Raw genomic sequence first — 19,912 nt, 5'->3', positions numbered from 1 at the left:
TTGCCCAAATGGTGTGACTCTGCATCATATACAGCCAGAGAAATGAGAAGTTCGTGCTCCATATGTGTACAATGATTTGAAGTGTATTCTGCTTTCATGTATAATTAACTAGAACAAAAAGAAGATGAAAAGATGATAATAATTATATATGAAAATCTCTTAAAAGGTGTAAGTAAATAAAAACTTGATAGAGAAAATTAGCTAAATATTTATGCGGAAAATTCATAATTGTATAGGAAATGGATATTTGATTTGTGAAATAATATTAAATCCCACAAATAATTATAGAAACTCAAGTTCAATGCCAGCCTCAGGAAAAGCAAGGCACTAGCAGCTCAGTGAGACCCTATCTCTGAATAAAATAGGAGATAAGGCTAGAGATGTGGCTCAGTGGTCCAGTGCTGCTGAGTTCAATCCTTGGTAACCCATCCCCCTCATCCCAAAAAGATTTCAGGTTGGAGCCATGCAGGGAAGTTGCAGAAAAAGTGAATGGGAAATGGCAATGAATTTCAGTAATTTCCGAGAGAGTGCTTACCAAATCATTAGCAGCAAAGTAGGCAATTCTCACACACTTAGTGAGAAGATACTCTGGGAGGGTTCATGTTAGTTCAGCACCCTGAACTAAAAACACCTCTGGAGAATTATTATTACTTCTCTTTTCACTTCCAAGTTTTGCACAAGCTCCTCTCATGGTTTTAATTTACCACACCAAGAAAGAAACTGTGAGAAATGGCCTACTAGCTGATCCTAGGAAGTCATGTGTGATGTTAACTCAACTATATTTAATTGAATCGTATGAAAACCAAAGCCATGGTATCAGAGAGTGCAAATCACTCCTTCTGTTGAAGGCTCTACTCAAAGAGTGATGTCAGTGAATTTGCAACTATTCCCTGCACTTCTATTTTTTTTCAAAGACTTCAAGAATTGGTAATAATTCTTCCTTGAATTTTTGTAGAATTCATCTTCAAACCATTTTATTTTGGGTTTTTCTTTTCTTGGGGACAGTTTTGTTTACTACTTCCATTTCTTTAATTGTACTTAGTCTGTTTAGGCTATTCTTGATTCAGTCTTGCTAGGGTATATATTTCTAGGCATCTTTCCATTTCCTCTAGGTTATTCAATATTTTTTATAATAGTCCATTATAATTCTTTTGTTTCTGAAACATCCACCATAATTTTTCCTATTTCATTTCTAATTTTATTATTTTAGTTTTCCCTCATTTGATTCTCAGTTAGACCCACTTAGGATTTATTGATTTTGTATTTTGAAAGAAAATAACTTTTATTTGGATAAAGTGGAAAATTATACACACTCCCTGAAGGTGGAAAGGAACAAACAAATTCTTCTTTTTGATTAGATACAATTTTTCTTTATAAAATGATGACAGTTCTCATTTTTTAAAAGTATATAAAACATCAATAAAAATACCAGCAAGATTTAGCTTAGGAGATATAGTTAAAATACATGTTACATAAAAAAATAATAAAGCAAATAAAGAATTTATTAGGAAAACAAAATCTATAAGGAATTACAATTATCAGGCACTGAATATTTAATGAAAATGTCAAGTTGTAGAAGTATTAATAATTAGATAAATTGAAATAAAATTAAAACACTGATATATACTATATTGTATGTAAAATTTTACATACAATAAAGGTGGAAGATCACAGGAAAAACTATGAATTTTAAATACATATTACTGGGCAAATTGAAAAGCAATTTGGAAAGATGAAAAATTAGCTCATTTCTTACACCATACATAAAAATTGACTTTTACTGCCTTAGGGATCTAAATGCAAAAAAGTGAAAATAAATAGCATTAAAAGAAATTGTGGATTTCTTTTTGAATTTTTAACTGATACACAGAACGTAAATTATATATATATATTTATGTAATACAATCTGAAGTTTTGATATGTACATTATGAAATATTTAAGTAAGGGTAAAGACATATGTCTCCTCAAATATTTTTCATTTCTTCATGGTTAAAACATTCAATAGCCTTTCTTTCACATTTTTGAAATACACAGTTGGATTTTTGTTATCTATATTCACCTTGCCATGCAATAGCAAAGAACTTCTTACTCCTATCTAAATGTATTTTAATTCCTAATGATAAACCAGTCCTCATCCCTCCTTCTGTCTTATTTTTATGGTTCTTTTAACTATCATTCTACTCTAGGTTTTTATGAAATAAAGGTTTTTAGATTCCATACAAGTGATATCATGTAGTACTTGTCTCTCTGTGTCTTGCTTTTTACACTTAACATAATGATCTCCAATTCCATCTGTGCTTTTCAAATGACAGGATTTCATTCTCCTGCCCCCATGGTTGAATATTATTCCAGTGTATGCATGGACCATGTTTTCTTTATTATTCATCAGTTGATGAACATTTGGGTTGTTTTCATTTCTTAGCTAATGTGAATAATCTACAAGAAACATAGGAGTACAGATGTTCCTCTGACATACTGATTTCATTTCCTCTGAATATGTGCCCAGCAGTGAGATACCTGGAGTATATGACACTTCCATTTCTAATTTTTGAGGAACCTCCATATTGCTTTCCATGTTGGTCGTAATGCAGATTCCCACCAACAAGTGCATGGGTAATGTTTTCTCCACATCTTCACTTGCACTTGGTATCTTTTGTATTTTTGATTACAGTCATTCTTATCTTAGTGAGGTAATATTGTGGTTTTGGTTTGCAATTTCCTGATAACTAGTCATGTTGAAGATGTTTTCCTATTTGTGTTGGTGATTTGTTTTCTTTTCATAGATATCTATTTAGATTCATTGCCCACATCTTCATCAGGTTATGGGTCAGAGGAACAGAATAGAAAGCCTGGAAGCAAACCCACATGCCTACAGCCACTGATTTATGATAAAGAAGGTAAGAACATGAATTGGAGAAAAATAGTCTTTTTCAATAAATAGGTCTGGTAAAATTCAGTATACAAACACAGAGAAATGAAGCTAAGCTCCCATCTCTCACCAGTTCCAGGAACTAACACAAAGAGAAGGAAATACTTAAATGTGAAACCTGAAACAATAAAAATACTAGAAGAAAATATAGGGGGGATTTTTAAGTCATTGAAATGGGCAAGGATTTTTGGATGAGACCCCAAAAGGACAGGACACAAAAGCAAAATATGTGAATGGAATTATATTAAACACAAAGCTATTCAACAAAGGAAGCAGTCAATATGGTGAATTATTTTACATCTTTGATATAAGAAAAGAGTTTCTTGCTGTTAATCAAATTCAAGCAAAATAAAAATTATTGACACATTTGAATACACAAAAATAAACTTTATTAGGACACCTACATAGACACAACCTTATAAAATCAAGTCATGGTCAAATTAGGAGGAAATGTTTGTACAGTTCAAATGTAAAAATGATATTATTGATATATAAAGAACTCTTAAGGGTAATAAAATAAAAAATTTGATAGATAAAATTAGCTGTATATATATATATATATATATATATATGCAATTCATAATTATATAGGAAATGACTATTTGATTTATGAAATAATATTTGTGAAATAATATTAAATCCACAAATAATTACAGAAATTCAACATAACTTGATCCTGAGTTACTATGCCTAACCCATAAAGTAGCCAACATTTTGTTACTATAAAACATACCCCATTATTATGGTTGATATGAAACAAAAACCCTAATAATACACTGTTGTTGGAAACTGAAATATTTTGTGCAGAAAATGACTTAACATTGTAACTGAAAATGAATGGGATTTGCTCTTGGTTTAGAAATCCCAAATTTAGGAATTTATACTGTATTATGTAATTTGTGGTTTTATTAAAAAACTTATGAATATATATATATATATATATATATATATATATATATATATATATATATATATATAATTTTATTGATTGGTGCACTCTGTCAAAATTGGAACAATCTCTTAGACAAAATATGAAAACAGTTAAAGCAACTTTGACTCATCATTACAAAGAAGGTCTATGCAACCATTAACACATTTGAAATATTTTCATTAGTTGATGTGGTGTTTTGATAGGATGTTGTTATTTATTGAATAAACCAAAAGGAAACAAGGTACTTGTAGTATAATATATTTAACCTGAAGTCAATTGGTCTACAAGAGGCTATATTTTTCCTTCTCATATTCTCACTTTTTATATCAACCTAAAAACATTTTTCTTTCTCTTTCTAAACCCTAAACTATCTATCTAGGACTTGATGAGTGTAGGTGATCAACTAGTATATCAACATATAAAAAATTCTTTGGATGCATAGTTAGAATATGTAAAAATGCGTTTGTGTGTGTGTGTGTGTGTGTGTATTTGTAGAAAATACTTCTGTAATTCACAATCCCTTAGGAAATGATGTTCTGGGATCTCATTTACCCTGAGAATTCTTAGTTCTTATTAGATCTTTTCCTGTAAGACAGAAGACATAAATCCTTCACGATATCAAGGGATGGTTAACTTTCATATTTTCTTGCACGTCATATTTAGAAAGGAATACCAATACTTCAGATAAGTGGTTATAGTAAATTTTAGAAAAGAAGGTAATTTGATAAATTTTCTAAGAACATGTAATAAATTGGTCAAAATTAAGATTTCTAAAATAACATTTAAATCAATCATGTGTTTTATATAGAATTAAATGCTTAGGGAGAATAATGAATCCTCAGTGCTCTCTACTTAGTAGGATGATGAGTTAAGTATGGAAGTGCAGAAGGTTGGCCCAAATAAGTGTATACAAAAATGTGTTAACTGCTAAATCACTAGTGTTTTAACTACTATCTATTCTTCAGGTTGTAAATACTTGTGAAAGATTATAGATAAGATAAATAATGATTTAACACTGACAAGCCTTTTAAGATTTAATTTTTATGTGATATTCACAATTTTCAACAAAACTGAATATAATTGCAGTTATTGGCCTGTGTTCACATGATCTTATATTACGTTCCCTCACAGCATGTGTTGAACAGATACATTTACAGCATGTACATGTGGTGGTTGAATCAGGATAAATCAACAGTTTGATATGAAAAAAATTCTAGTTTATTATATAATTGAACATTTCTTTCAGAGTTTCCATTGGGATGGTTTGTGAAAAGGAGATAATTTTATAATAAGTAATTTCATAGTCATCTGAGTGTGGTAAAGAACTCTGGACATGGGCCAACTGCTATTTCCACTGGTTTATGCTTTTATTAGAGATGATTAAACAGGGGAACTCTAAATAATTTCCTACCAAATTGTGTTGGAGCCATTACTTTTCTTTGGCTTATCCTGCTTCTTCTGCCTCGTATATCTTGTCTCATCTTTTCATCCTTTCTAAGGCCCATCTAAAGATCCAAATACTCAGATATCTTCTTCTTTAAATTCCTGTAGTACACATTGGGAAGACCTCTCATTTTTTGTTTGGCTTTTGGTTCTTTTATGTTTGTTTTTATATGCATTTTTTTTGTCTCAAGAATAAATTATGCTTTAGAGGTTGAGAATAATTCTTTTGCTATCCTCAATGCAAAACACAAGATTTCCCATAGCAACCATTTAAAATAGTTCTAATTATTTTGTTGTGATCATAGAAACACCTGAGAAATAATATTTTTGTATGGGTGTCACTAAATCTTTTTAGAAGTAGTGTTCTCATAATTCATCTTTTAGTAAAAGCTTATAAAACCTTGAGTACAAGCTTTTAGAAAACTGTGCAATCTTAATGCCAGGACTTCTGAAAATAACCTCTGTTTATCTGACCCCTTGCTCTAAATGCAAGCCTGAAAACAGTTTTTAAATGTTTAATCTTTTTTGTCCCACATAACACATACAGATCACCAAGAATAGTAATTGTGGCATATAGAGTTCTCAATAGGCACAAGATTATAGTTATTGTCCAAGTAGCCTGTTTGTTTGACATTTGGATATCTATGTTAAGAAGGCTGTACCTGCTATCCAAAATTTGTCTGAACTACAATCCAGTTGTCACTTTTCTCCCCGATCTAGATCATGCTGACTTAAAGTATACTCACCATTGTATTCTACACATTATGAAATCAGCAAAGAGGTTTGTTTTAATAATAGAAGCATATTTAGTTTTAAAAGTTCCTTCCTTATTACTTCCTTACTGTATATATAATATTCCATTTCTTAATTTTTAAAAAATATTTATTAGTTGTTTAGTTATAGGTGTACACGATATCTTTATTTTTTATTTGTATGTGGTGCTGAGGATCAAACCCAGTGCCTCACGCATGCTAGGCAAACGCTCTATCCTGAGCCACAACCCCAGCCCCTAACTTTCTTATTTTAACCTTTCAATTTTTCCATAAGCTTATTCCCCTAACTTTAAAAAAATATAACACTTCTTTAGGTTTTTATGACACTTTCTTTCTCCTCGCATTGCATTTCCTTCTCATAACATATCCCAACTATTATCTGATAGATCTTCCTCTATAACCCCAACCATTCAGACCTGATAAAAGAAAGAGGATGGTAATGGGAAGCATATAGTATTGACAGTGTTTATCATACTGGGTTCAAATGAAGACCCATATTTGAAAGTTGTGTAATTTGTTTTCATTCTCCTCAATTATTTGCTAAACACTGTTTTGATTTGATAATTTCTTCACTCAGCCTACTGGATACTCACTAGATCCTTATAAATATTGTCCTTCTTGGATATATATCCTATACTATTATGTGTATTAATATATATATATATATATATATATATATAAATAATATATATATCCTATACTATTATGTGCTACAGAAAAGAAAACTAATTCCTTTGTCACTTCATTGACAATTTGCTTGAAATATTAGGTAAATTCAGAAAGCAAAAATGCATCAAGCCAGGCTTGGTTGGGAAGTCCTATAATTCCGGCAGCCCAAGAGGCTGAGCCAGGAGGATTCTGAGTTCAGAGCCAGCCTCAGCAACCTAGTGAGGCCCTAAGCAACTCAGTGAGATTCTGTTTCTAAATAAAATACAAAAAGTGCCTGTGTATGTGGCTCAGTGGTTCAGTGCCCCTGAGTTCAATACATGAGACAAAAAAAAAAAATCAAATTTTTTGCATAGCTTATTGTGGTAAAGCATTTGAAAGATTGGTCATAGATTAACACTATCAATTGAAGAACTACATTTCAAATGACTATTAAGTGTCCTATAAACTGGTAAGTAGGATTTACTCAGCTCTGGACAAAGGAAAGATCTCCCAATGTTCTCATAAAAATGACGAATGAAGTGGAGGATATATTCATTGTGATAAACTAAACTGATTTTAGAAATATTTGTGAATTGGTAAGTTTCTGAAAATGAAATCTTATATAGCTAAAGAGGAAGAAATACCTTCTTACTTGTGATAAATTAGTTTTTATTTTCTGTAACTTTGATAGGACAAAAAAAGAAATGAAGAATCAATCACTTGAGATAGAATTCATTTTGCTTGGACTGACAGATGACCCTGTGCTGCAGATTGTGATTTTCTTGTTTCTATTTTTCAATTATATCTTGAGCCTGATGGGGAACTTAATCATCATCCTCCTCACCCTGTTGGATCCCCGCCTCAAGACTCCAATGTATTTCTTCCTCCGAAATTTTTCCTTCTTGGAAATTTCCTTCACAACAGTCTGCATTCCACGGTTCCTGATAAGCATTCTCACTGGAGACAAAACAATTTCCTACAGTGGTTGTGCAACTCAGTTATTCTTTTTTTTCCTATTAGGGGCTACAGAGTTTTACCTCCTGACTGCCATGTCCTATGACCGCTATGTTGCCATCTGCAAACCTCTGCATTACCCAGTCATTATGAACAGCAGAGTGTGCTACCTACTGGTGCTCAGCTCCTGGGCAGCTGGATTCTTGATCATCTTTCCCCCTTTGCTCTTGGTACTTAAACTGGACTTTTGTGCTTCCAAGATGATTGATCATTTCCTGTGTGATGCTTCCCCTGTCCTGCAGATCTCTTGCACAGATACACGTTTCATAGAATTGATGGCTTTTGTCTTAGCTGTGTTGACACTTGTCATCACATTGTTATTAGTGATCCTCTCCTACACATTCATCATCAAAACCATTCTCAAATTTCCCTCTGGTCAACAACGAATGAAGGCTTTTTCCACCTGCTCCTCACACATGGTAGTTGTCTCTATCACTTATGGAAGTTGTATATTCATGTATATGAAGCCATCAGCAAAAGAAAGGGTGAGTTTAACTAAAGGTGTAGCTGTGCTCAATACCTCTGTTGCCCCTTTACTCAACCCTTTCATTTATACCCTGAGGAACCAGCAGGTGAAAGAAGCTCTCAAGTATATGCTTCAAAGGTTTTGTTCTTTTGAAAACAACAAGGCAGAGTTTAGACATAAGTAACACACTGTTGGAACCTAAATGAGAAAATTCAATATGGTCATCTATTATATTAGTTTAAATCTATGATGTTTCTTACCTTGACTATTTAGATCTTACTAGGTTTACTAAGTCTATCTGCACACCAATATATTCATCTTTCTGAGTAGATCTTCCTAATCTCTAGAAATAAGCTGCATTCATCAACCCCAAGTATTAATTTCTGTCTTTACCTAAAAATGTCTATTCTCATAAAGGGTAGTTTTATATACTGAATGATTTTTGCAAGCAAACCCTGCTAGAAATACTTATTTAAATATTTTGATATGTGTGTTAATTACTAAGCACTGCATCTGCTCTTAACTATTTTGCATTGCTAAAATTTTCTTAGACACACAACATGATCATTTATTATGTAATGTAATTGATGTTGTGATAGAAAAGAAGTAGCAAATATAAGCAATTGTAAAGTTCAAAGTAAACTTCCAAGAAGAATCAACACTAATGATGAACCTAGAAAGATGAGTAAGGAAAATAAAAGTTCAAGGGTATTGGGAGGAGAGCTATCACATATGAAAGTAATGGGTATTCTATGGAAATGTTTCTCCTGTAGAATTGTAACAATTAAGAATAAATTATACATAAACCTAAAAATAGTTGTCATTTGGGGTAAAAGTAATTAATCTCCCGGCTTTGCTTTTAACTTTATAGTCTCTGAGCACTACAAGTGATACTAATTCATGAAATAATTTGACCAAAAATTCATTTATATCTGGTTTGGGAAATATTTATACATTTAAAGCATCTGTATAAAAACACCTCCATCTGCCATTGAGTTAAAGGATACACTGATGATCTTTAGTCACTGCAGATTAGTCATGCCTATTCTGAAATTTCATATGAAAGAAACTACACCATTTAAATTTCATGTCTTCTTTTGTTCAACATAGCAAAGTTTACCCATGCTATTGCATGCATCCATAGCTTCTTCCACATGCTGATGTGATAAAGCAGTATTTCTCCTGTCCTCTGGAAATAGCCAGGTTTTCCTCCCTTATTCCAATAATTTGGTATTTTATTTTCTGAGGAATCGCTCCACAAAAGTGGATCATTTCTTTCCATATGCCCTTTTGAAATAAAATATCTCAAAGGGGATTCAATACAAATGGACTCTCTCCTTATGTCTTGCTGATTCCACTCCTCAATTGCCATCATACAGAAAGAGAAGCTTAAGAAATTATCCCATTATAGAAACAAGAAGGATAATTATAGAGGAATATATCCCATATTTTGTTGCTCTCTTTATGGGCCCCCTTCAGCTGAAAATAAACTCAATCACTTGTTTTTGTAATTCAATAGACTCCAAGACTCATCTTGTTTTTGAAGACCTGAGGGAGCCAAAAGCCACAGTTTGAGTGTTGATGACAGAATGTTGAGGAAACTCATACTGAAGATTTCAGGTTGGAGCCCTTTAGAGAAGGCGCAGGAAGTGTGAATGAGAAATGGCAATGCATTTCAGTAAATTCTGAGGGAGTGTTTACCAAATCTTTAGCAGTAAAGTAGGTAATTTTTAAACACTTATTGAGAAGATCCTCTGGATGTCATGTTAGGTCAGCAACCTGACTACAAACACTTCTGGGAAACAATAAACTTTGATTCTCTTCCCACTTTGATGTTTTGAACAAAGTCCTCTTCTGTTTTTAATTACCATACTGTGAGAAGGAAACCCTGGGAAATGGCCACCCAGTCCTCTGCTCTTAGATAACAACTAGGAAGGGTTGTGTCTGATGTTGACTCAGCTACATATAATTCACTGCAGAATGTATGAAAACTAAAGCCATGCTATTAGAGACTGCAAGTCACTGCTTTTATCAGTGGCTCTACTCAAAGAGTGATGTCAGTGTTGTGGACAAAGTTGGGAGTGATGAGATGCATTTTTCATGTTCTTCTTCAATGTAACCCCATTATATAAGACTGTTTGAAGTTGCTGGCCATAATGAATGCTTACATTCATGAAATCTACACCTGTTATTTCAGATATCTTTGATGTCCTGGTTGGTAAGTGTGGTTGTAGAGGGCATAGTAGATGCCCTCAGTCATCATATCACAAACCCTGGGAAGAAAACTATGCTCATTCTTTCATTCAACTATTTTAAGAACTTGTATCATACTAGACAAAATAGGCATGCTCCTGGAAATTGAATGTTGATAGTTTCATTGATAGTAGAGTGAGGCCTGTAAAATAAAATGTCATAGTACAAGATTTATATTTGGATATTAAAACATATGAGAGAGAATTCTAAGTATTTAGAGGATAAGGAGTGGTTTGTATTTGTTTTTTAATAAATTTTCTTCTGCTTACTTTTTACCTACACAAGCCAAAGTCTGTTAACTATAAGGGCTTTAAGTTTCAACTACTAGAAAATTAAAGATCCTCTCTACTCCAGTAGTGCATTGTAAGTGATGGATAGGATAGATAGGGATGCACAGGAATAATGGGAGATCACAGGGACACAGTCACAGTGTGCAATAAAATCAGCTTTCTCAGGCAGAGAGGATGTGTAGTCGGCTATCTCTAGAGTACAGGATGTCTCTGCCCTGATCTCCAAGGGGCCCACAAATCACAAGGGCAGAACAAGGACTGCCTCTGTTCCCACATGGAACTTAGGCCTTAAAACATAAACCAATCATTAAATATCCCCATGCAAACTGAGCACTTAAAAAGGGCCTATCAACATAATACCATGGTTGTTCTTAATTAGGTCTGCAGACATGACAAAACAATGAACTAAATGGGTTTATGGACAGTACTCCCAGGGAACACAGGTGCCGTTCTCTCTCACTCTACAGTTGGACCTTTCCGTGTCTGTATTAAATATATTTTTGTTTCAATAAACCTTTGACCTGTGCAGCCTGTGCAGTGAGAGAGAAAGATCAGGCCATAACCTGATCAGGACACAAGAAACAAAGGACACACTTTGTTTTGTAATATTCCTGGCCTTCCCATGACATTAGGACCATGTCTATGCTCTATGGCTTCACAAACTCTAGATAGAATCTGTTGTATTCTCTGTAATAACACTAATTTTAATAGTTTTTCCTTATAAATTAATTAAATGGGTTATTTTAAAATGATCTTCACAATCTTTTTTTCTATGGAATTAAAATACCCAAAGATGAAACTTTCAGAAGAAATTGAAAATGGAATTCTAGGAATAGGTAAAAGAAATTTAGCAGTCTGAGAAGATTATCAGAATCATTCAATGATAATAATGGTAATCACATTTTGGTAATAAAAAAATTATTCAACAAAATTGAATATTAAATGAGAACTTCAGGTTCTTCCTGAATGGCTACAGGGTTTCAAAATACAGGCCATAGCTTATCAGATTCTAAAGATAGTCATCCAAAATGTGGAAAAATTAATTTTATAAACAAAGAAAGTGGATTGGAGAAATGAAGTGGTTTCATCACCTTCCCAAAAGCAAGATAATGGATAAAATATGTGTACTAGAAAATGTATCTTTTTTGGATGAAAGCTGGCTGAAATATTAAATGTACAGACCCACAGTGGTGCTATCTGATAAGAGTCTATATGTTTTACCCTCAAGACAGAATTATTTAGTATATATATATATATATATATATATATATATATATATATATACAGAAAAGGAACTGGGATTGAGAGAAGACTTTGTCTTTTGAGAAATAAACTTTATATCAGTTAATGGTTTTAATTGACACTGTTCTCATACAAAATATGAGGTTTTTTGGGTTAATAGCACAATTTTAGAAACCCGGTTAAATTGTGTGAGCAAAACCCCATATTTACATGCTGTATTTATTCACCATGATGGTTCATTTTTTGTCAATACCCTTTTAAAAGCTTTATTAAGCTGTACTGCACAGTAAAGTACTTATTTATGTTTAAGGCACACAATAATCTTTAATGTATAGAATATTTTATATTTTTAAGAATTATATAAACATTGCCATCACTACCAAAAGATTCCTAATGCAGTATTTCAATCCCTCTTACTATGTCTTTCTCAGCTTTCTTCTACAATGGTTTATCCAGTTTATGTTTCTATAGATTGCTTTTCAATTTCTAGTATATGGTACAATGAAATAATATAGTTTTCATTTTAACTGTTCTTCTTTCACACATTCTGATTATTTAAATATTCATTCATGATATTCCATATATAGATAAGTTTATTTTTGATTTTTCTCCAGGATTCCATTTCATTGCTGTACTCCAACTTATTTATTCATAATATTTATTGATAGGTATTAGGGTTGTGTCCTGTTGTTGGGTACAATAAATAAATCTACTATGAATACTTGACAACCAAATTTTATGAAGATATGGTTTTTCTTTTTATTTTTTTTTCCATAGTAAATATCCATGACTGTAATGGCTTGGCTATATGGTAGGTAAATGTTTGGTTTTTAAAGAAAGTACCATACTATTTTCTAAAATAGTAATATAATTTTACATTCCATCAGCAGTGTGTGAGGGTTTCATTAACTCCACATTTTACCAACACTTGTTTTTGCAAAACTGTTTTTATATTTAACCATTCCAAAAGTCATATAGCTGTATCTCATTGTAATTATAATTTATTTCTCTAAAGGCTAGTCATGCTGATCATCATTTTTATGCTTATCTTCCATTTATATAATTCCTTTGATAAAATCACTTTTTAAAATATGTGCCCATTTTAATTTTTTTATCACTATTATTACATTTTGGGATACTTTATGCATTATAGATACAAATCCTTTTTCAGATATACAATTTTCATATATATATATATATATCCAATGTTGTGATTTGTATTTTCAGTCATAGAACAATGTGTTTTGAAGAGCATATAATATTGATTATTTCAATGTATCAATTATTTTTCTTTATGAATCATGTTTTGATCTTACCCAAGGTCACATGTATTTTTATTATGTTTTATCTGAAAGTTTTATACCTTTGTTTTTATAGCTATGAGTTATTTGAGTTGTGTTTTATATATAGTATTTATATATTAGTTATTGATCATGGTTGATATTTTTGCGTATGGATAGTCATTTTTCAGATATCATTTGTTGAACGACAGACATAGAGAGTAATTATCAAGTTGAAAATGTCAATAGTTCCAAGTTTAAAACAACTATAATCTGTACAAACTATTTTTTATTTCTTATGGAAAGAATTTTCAAACCTACATAATGTTATCATCTATAAAAACTCTTCTATTCTTGGTTGTCTTTCAACTAGTAACTGTTTTATCTAAACATGTACAAGGAGGTCTGATCTAAAACTAATCTGTGACATCACTAAAGGTAGAGCTACAGATCTATTCAAGTATTTCCTTTCCAATAATTATGATATTGTAGAATGACCATTCCTTCTCAAAACCAATATTTAGTTAGAAAAGAAAAACTTTGCTCAGAATTTTTTAAAAGATTGCTACTGAATTCATGTCTCTCTATTTTTCAAGGTGCGTATTCTATGAGTCTATAATTGAGAGAAAATACAAAAATTAATTTATCAAATACCATCACATGTATGCCTACTGTTATCATAAATATTATTTCATAACTTGCTAAAAATTAGATTAAAACTTAGCAGTAAAGACTTTGATCGAAATTTATAACTTAATAAAGTACTATGGTAAACAAGAAGATTTCTCTGCTATTGTCCATAAAGCATAAACTTAGAGAATGAATAAAGAGAAATGATGATAACATTTACATGTCAATAAAAACTCAAATCAGTTTTGTTCATGCATCCACATATCTTTGAAATACAATGGTGTCAACAAGATGAGCATGGTGAAAAAAATGAAGAAATGTTGATGGTACTGATAATACAAGTTACCACTTACAGGGTAAAAAAGTTATCTGAGATCATGGGGTATAAGCTACCTCAGAGTAGAGATAAATATGGAAAAGAATATTTTCATACTGAAAATAAAATATTATCATTTTATACTATGAAGATGTAAACTGGGCTTTCAGAAAGCAGCAATGGGATTTATATAAAATTTATATAAAATTAGAATTTGGAGGCAAATCTCTTCTCTAGATCACACGAAAATTGTCATAATTCAAAAACAAAGTAGTCATTGTTAGAATTGCTGTATGCTTTAGAATAAAGTGATTGAGGCACAAGGAATGATTGATCTGAGATCACATGCACTCTACTTTTACACTTGGAAGGAAGTCTTGGGAGATCTAACTGAAGACATACAATAGAAAGTAAGTTTACCAAGGATAGGAGAATATGATTCTCCTAATAATATTACTTGACATAGTTACAGGGGATGTAAGTGAGTTAAGTCCCAGGACCTGATATATGAGCACATTAGCACATTAATTCACTCTAAACAGAGTGAGTATTCTGTCTTGTGGAGAAAAACTTCCAAAGTCTAGATAGTAGGACAGGAAGTTCTGTGAATTACTTTATGTATATATATATATATATATATATATATATATATATATATATATGTTAATAAAATATTCCAAATGAATAAACTAGATCTTTGCAATTAGTTATGATTAAAAACCTGTAAGATGATTCCTAAAGCTTAGCTAAAAGTTGTTTTGTACTTTATGAGAAGTTCACTTACAGATGAAAACATTTAAATATATATATATATATATATATACACACAAACACAAATATATAGTTAGGCAAATATAAAGTTAGGCAAATATTCTAAAGTCTTGCTTCTATAGGTGTTATAGTAAACAAGGACCCTAGGAAACCTTGACTTTAGAGAGGGATGAGGAGAGCCTATAAGGAAAGGGATGTGAAAATTGAGGGGAAAACATAATGTTACAACATTTTTCTGTGGGGTAAGTGGATGAATTAAAGGTCTAAAGGTCTAAAATTAGAAATAAATAAGTATAGAACCCAAGCTATAGATTAATATTTATCATGTCAGAAAGGCAACAGAATATAATTAAAATCATAGTAAAATATCCTAAAATATCTTCACCTTTTTTCATCTTGATCCAACTGAGTCCTTATTTGATCAAGGGATCTGATTCTTTGGAGAACTACTCATTTAGGTAATTTATTTGTGCCTGAAACATTTTGTTAGATAATAATAAACAACTTTCTTAAAATCATTTAATGTGTATTTTTAGGGAGTGAAAATGGTGAATTAAATCTAATTATACCCATTTGATTATTTTCACAATAATATCATGTATTGAATATCATACAAAGTAAAAGTTTAAGTCTTTTTAGGAAAAAAGAATTAAAGACTTAATTAAACTTTGGTTCATGAAAATAATCAAATAGATATATGCTTCTCACTCTATTCCTTGATTTCTAGACCCACTGTCACATTGATATACTATATCTCAAAATTTATAAATAGTTTAAAACAATGGTTCCTCAATTGTCCCCTGATTCTAAAATACCCCATGCTCAATTTTATTTCCAAGGCTGTACTCCCTAAAATAAAAAGTGCATATTGAAATTTTTATCTTACATATTCTTTCAATAACTTTAGTTGGAAGTGTCAAGAAAGTCTATGTTCCCAAAATACATGATGTGCTTATTAAATAAAGGATATATTGACTATATCTGACATTTTAACAAAAAGCCCGAAGAATAAAGACTTGATACACCATAAAGAACTGATGAATGTATGAGGTCCGTGGATATATTAAATATCGTGATTTGAGTATTACAATATGGGTACGTGTATTGACTATCATGCTGTACACCATGAATATGTACAATTTTTATGCATCAGTTGAAAATCAAAAGGGAATTAACATTTAAATATATCTAGGTGGTCTCTATAGAATATTTGGAAATTACTGATTCATTAGGTATAATTCCAAAACAGTATTCTGGCTAATAGTCCCTTTTATGTTTTAATATTTCCACCTCTTTAATTATTGTTGTCTCTACCTGCATCAACATATCAAGTAGCACATTCTTAAATTCTTCACAAACTCAAGTGTTATCCTTTACTGAGTGGTAAACTGCTCCAATAGCATATATTTACTGAATGAGAGAAATGTTTTCATTTCTCCTACATTACATATGGAGAAACAAAGGCAAGAAAAGTTTCCATGTTCTATGCAGTGTCCCAGAGAGTGTTTGGTAAATCATTTACTGAACCAAATTAAATATCTCAAAATCCTATTCAAAACATTAGTCTTACTGTCTACAAATGCATATAGTTATCAAACAACCCTATGTTATTTGCACATAATTACACCTCAGTCTTCTTACATATACTTTTTAGTTTAAGCAGAATAATTACTTTCTCCTGGAAGTTATTCCTTGTCTTTTAAATATCATAGAAGTAGTCTTATCTATGCCATAATATTTTTGTAGACCTTTATTATAACACTAATTACACACTGTGTTTGTGACCTTTGGGAAATGAAAAATTATTAAAACTAAGGATTGTACTTTATTCAATGTCTGGAACCAGATAGCTATTCAATAAATACACATTGAATTAATTAGTGAATTATATACATCAAGTTACACTTATACAAAGTTCAAAGTAATGTTTGGGGGAACCTACTATTCTATAAGATGTTAATTGCAATTCAGATTTGAAAATTGTAGGATGTTCACATAGAGTGAAATGCTTCGTGAGAAGGAATAAAATGAAAAGTGGAATACAGAGTTAAGAATTTTCTAGAGACTCTCCTTCATGATGGAACTATGAGATAGAAAAACATGATCATAACAAATGAACAAACTGGTTTTCAGTTTTAAAAGTAAGTTTGTAATTTTTATCATGTTAAGTTTTATTCTTTGAAAAACACAAAATCTTGTGTAATACATCCCAGAAGACTTCTTTCACCTGCTGGTTCCTTAGAGTATAGATAAAGGGATTTAGTAAAGGGGCAATTGAGGTATACAGCAAAGCTACACCTTTGGATACAGTCACTCTTTCTTTTGCGGATGGCTTTATATACATAAAGATACAGCTACCATATGTCATGGAGACCACAATCATGTGGGAAGTACAGGTGGAGAAAGCTTTGGTCCTTTGCTGTGCAGAAGGGAATTTCAGAATGGTCCTAACAATGCAAGCATAAGAGAGAATCACTAATACCAATGTGATTGCAAGTGTCAGCACAGCTAAGACTAAAGACATCATTTCAAGGACATGTGTGTCTGTGCAAGAGATTTGTAGGATAGGAGATGTTTCACACATAAAGTGATCAATGATTCTGGAATCACAGAAATCCAGCTTGAGTCCCATGACCAAAGGGGGAAAGATGATTAAGAATCCAGTTGCCCAGGAGCTGAGCACCAGTAGGTAGCACACTCTGCTGTTCATAATGACTGGGTAATGCAGAGGTTTGCAGATGGCGACATAGCGGTCATAGGACATGGCAGTCAAGAGATAAAACTCTGTAACTCCTAGTAAAAGAATAAAAAATAATTGAGCTGCACAGTTATTGTAAGAAATGGTTTTGTCTCCATTCACAATGGTTATCAAGAATCTGGGAATACACACTGTTGTGAATATGACTTCCAAAAAGGAGAAATTACGGAGAAAGAAATACATGGGAGTCTTGAGGCGGGGATCCAGTAAAGTGAGAAGGATAATGATTAAGTTCCCTGTTAGGCTCAATGAGTAGTTGAGAAATAAAAACAGAAAAATCACAATTTGCAATTGTGGATCATCTGTCAGTCCTAATAGAATGAAGTCCATTTCCATTGACTGGTTCTTCATTTCTTTCTTGTGAACCTTATCAAATCTGTATAGAAAAAGGAAAAAAAATAAATACATGTGCATTAGAATACACACACAACACACACATACACAAAAGCAGAGATGGATATAATTTCTCAAATTTATTCATTTGAAATATTATTTTCTAGCCCAAAATATCAAATGACATGAAATTAAATGGTATAGGTTAATTCAAATTTTCCCCTACTCTTTCTTTAACTAATTTTCCCCAAAATTTGAATAATACATATTTTTGTTAATATGCGCTTAAGCTTATCACTTACAAATAATCTCCTATCTGCACATATAAATTATGTATTAATTATTTAAAATTTATTTTATAGTACTTTTATCAAACTACCCTAGTAGTTCTAAGTTCTTCTTTTAGAATGAGTATCAGTGATGTTTGAAAATCAGGATTATATTACAATTACTGTGTTAGTGACTAAGGTACTATAGATTTCTTATAGTTGAAAATTCTACTCTTATTTTTTTTGAAATATTCTCTGTACTAACAAAGTACTATCACTGTTATCAATTTTCTTGTATTTTTAAATTCAAGTAAATATCCGTTTACCAGCATAGATGACAAACAAAACAAAGAATGATAACATTGCATAAATTAAGTATTTTAATATACAATATTTTGTCATTTTTAGATGATCTTTTTGAAACATATCTTATTATATATTTATATGATTTTGGAATTTTGTTTCACTGCCACCATATTATTTACAAAACTATTGAATATGCAGGAGAGAATATTATTTCCTAAGTTTTCTACATATAGGAATAATATTTAGTTCCATATTATACCATTCCTCTGTTAGATTAAAAGAGTCCATATGCTTCATTATATGCATTACTGTGAACTCTTAAAAGTAATGGGTTACTAAATTCCTGTGCATTGTCTTTATTCTTTTGCCTTTGTTTTATTAACATTGCTTTCCCTTCCATGTATTAATATTGCTTTTCTTTTATAATCTAATGAGGAAAAAACACTAGCATTTTTCATACAAAATGTGATTTCCCAAAATAAATATTAGTGAGTAGTTTTAATATTTTCAAATAAAACTGAACACCTGCAGTCTTAAGTTACTAAGTGGTCACAAACTTTGGCATATTTTCATCATTGTTGTGTCAAAAACTCCCATTTTTTCTCTGTTCTGATTTTCAAGCTTTTCTAGAAGTTAGTCCAACAAATTCTGAAACATGTGGATCTAACAGACTGTTCTAGAACCATGCTATCTCAAATTCTAGGGAAGAATTTGTCGGTATTTTTTTCTACATCACTTCACTCATGCTAATATTCATTAAAAGTATCAGAGAAAACAAAACAAATGAAACAGATTCAACAGTATGTGAATAAAAAACATTACATTACTTGTTATTATATGGGATTGGGAGTTACTCCTTATTCATTTGCCTTGGTTTCTCATTTAGAAAATAAGTTAAAATTATAGTGAACTTACCTTTTTTGAGCTATAATTTATTCTCCTCTGTGACAATTTCACTTGTTTATAAAATAATATTTTATTAATAAGGAGAATTATTACCCATGATTTTTGTGGAGACAAAGTAAAGAATTTCTACCTTTCCTCAAATTCATATGCATTTTGAAACTTGGGACTTGGATGTCCAAAATTTTAATAAACACTTAGCTTCCATTCCAGATATGATGAACCTTTGAAATTTTGTTTTTATAATTGAGATCACTATTATTCAAAACCTCAATTAGATACATGCTCTTTAAAATAAAATAAAAACTGGGAAATAAAGTATAAAATCACTGTTGAAACATAAATAACTTTTCCAA

At 31.3% G+C, this 19,912-nt stretch overlaps 2 protein-coding genes across 2 annotated transcripts; one reads left to right on the top strand and one right to left on the bottom strand.

Moving 5' to 3' along the window:
* The first annotated feature begins 7,423 nt into the window (after positions 1-7,423).
* On the top strand, positions 7,424-8,389 carry LOC124087454 (olfactory receptor 6C6-like). Its single transcript, XM_046436355.1, has one exon. The coding sequence runs from the start codon at positions 7,430-7,432 to the stop codon at positions 8,387-8,389; it is 960 nt and encodes a 319-aa protein (XP_046292311.1). The 5' UTR covers positions 7,424-7,429.
* An 8,762-nt stretch (positions 8,390-17,151) lies between these two features.
* LOC124087455 (olfactory receptor 6C6-like) lies at positions 17,152-18,099 on the bottom strand. Its single transcript, XM_046436356.1, has one exon. The coding sequence runs from the start codon at positions 18,094-18,096 to the stop codon at positions 17,152-17,154; it is 945 nt and encodes a 314-aa protein (XP_046292312.1). The 5' UTR covers positions 18,097-18,099.
* Between the last annotated feature and the right edge of the window lie 1,813 nt (positions 18,100-19,912).

The sequence above is a fragment of the Marmota monax genome, unplaced genomic scaffold (genome assembly GCF_021218885.2).
Source record: "Marmota monax isolate L192 unplaced genomic scaffold, Marmota_monax_Labrador192_F-V1.1 WCK01_AAM20220418_F8-fsc00012, whole genome shotgun sequence".
In the NCBI taxonomy this organism is placed as follows: Eukaryota; Metazoa; Chordata; class Mammalia; order Rodentia; family Sciuridae; genus Marmota; species Marmota monax.
Note: the sequence above shows the minus strand (reverse complement) of the source record. Positions and strands in the feature narration are given on the sequence as shown.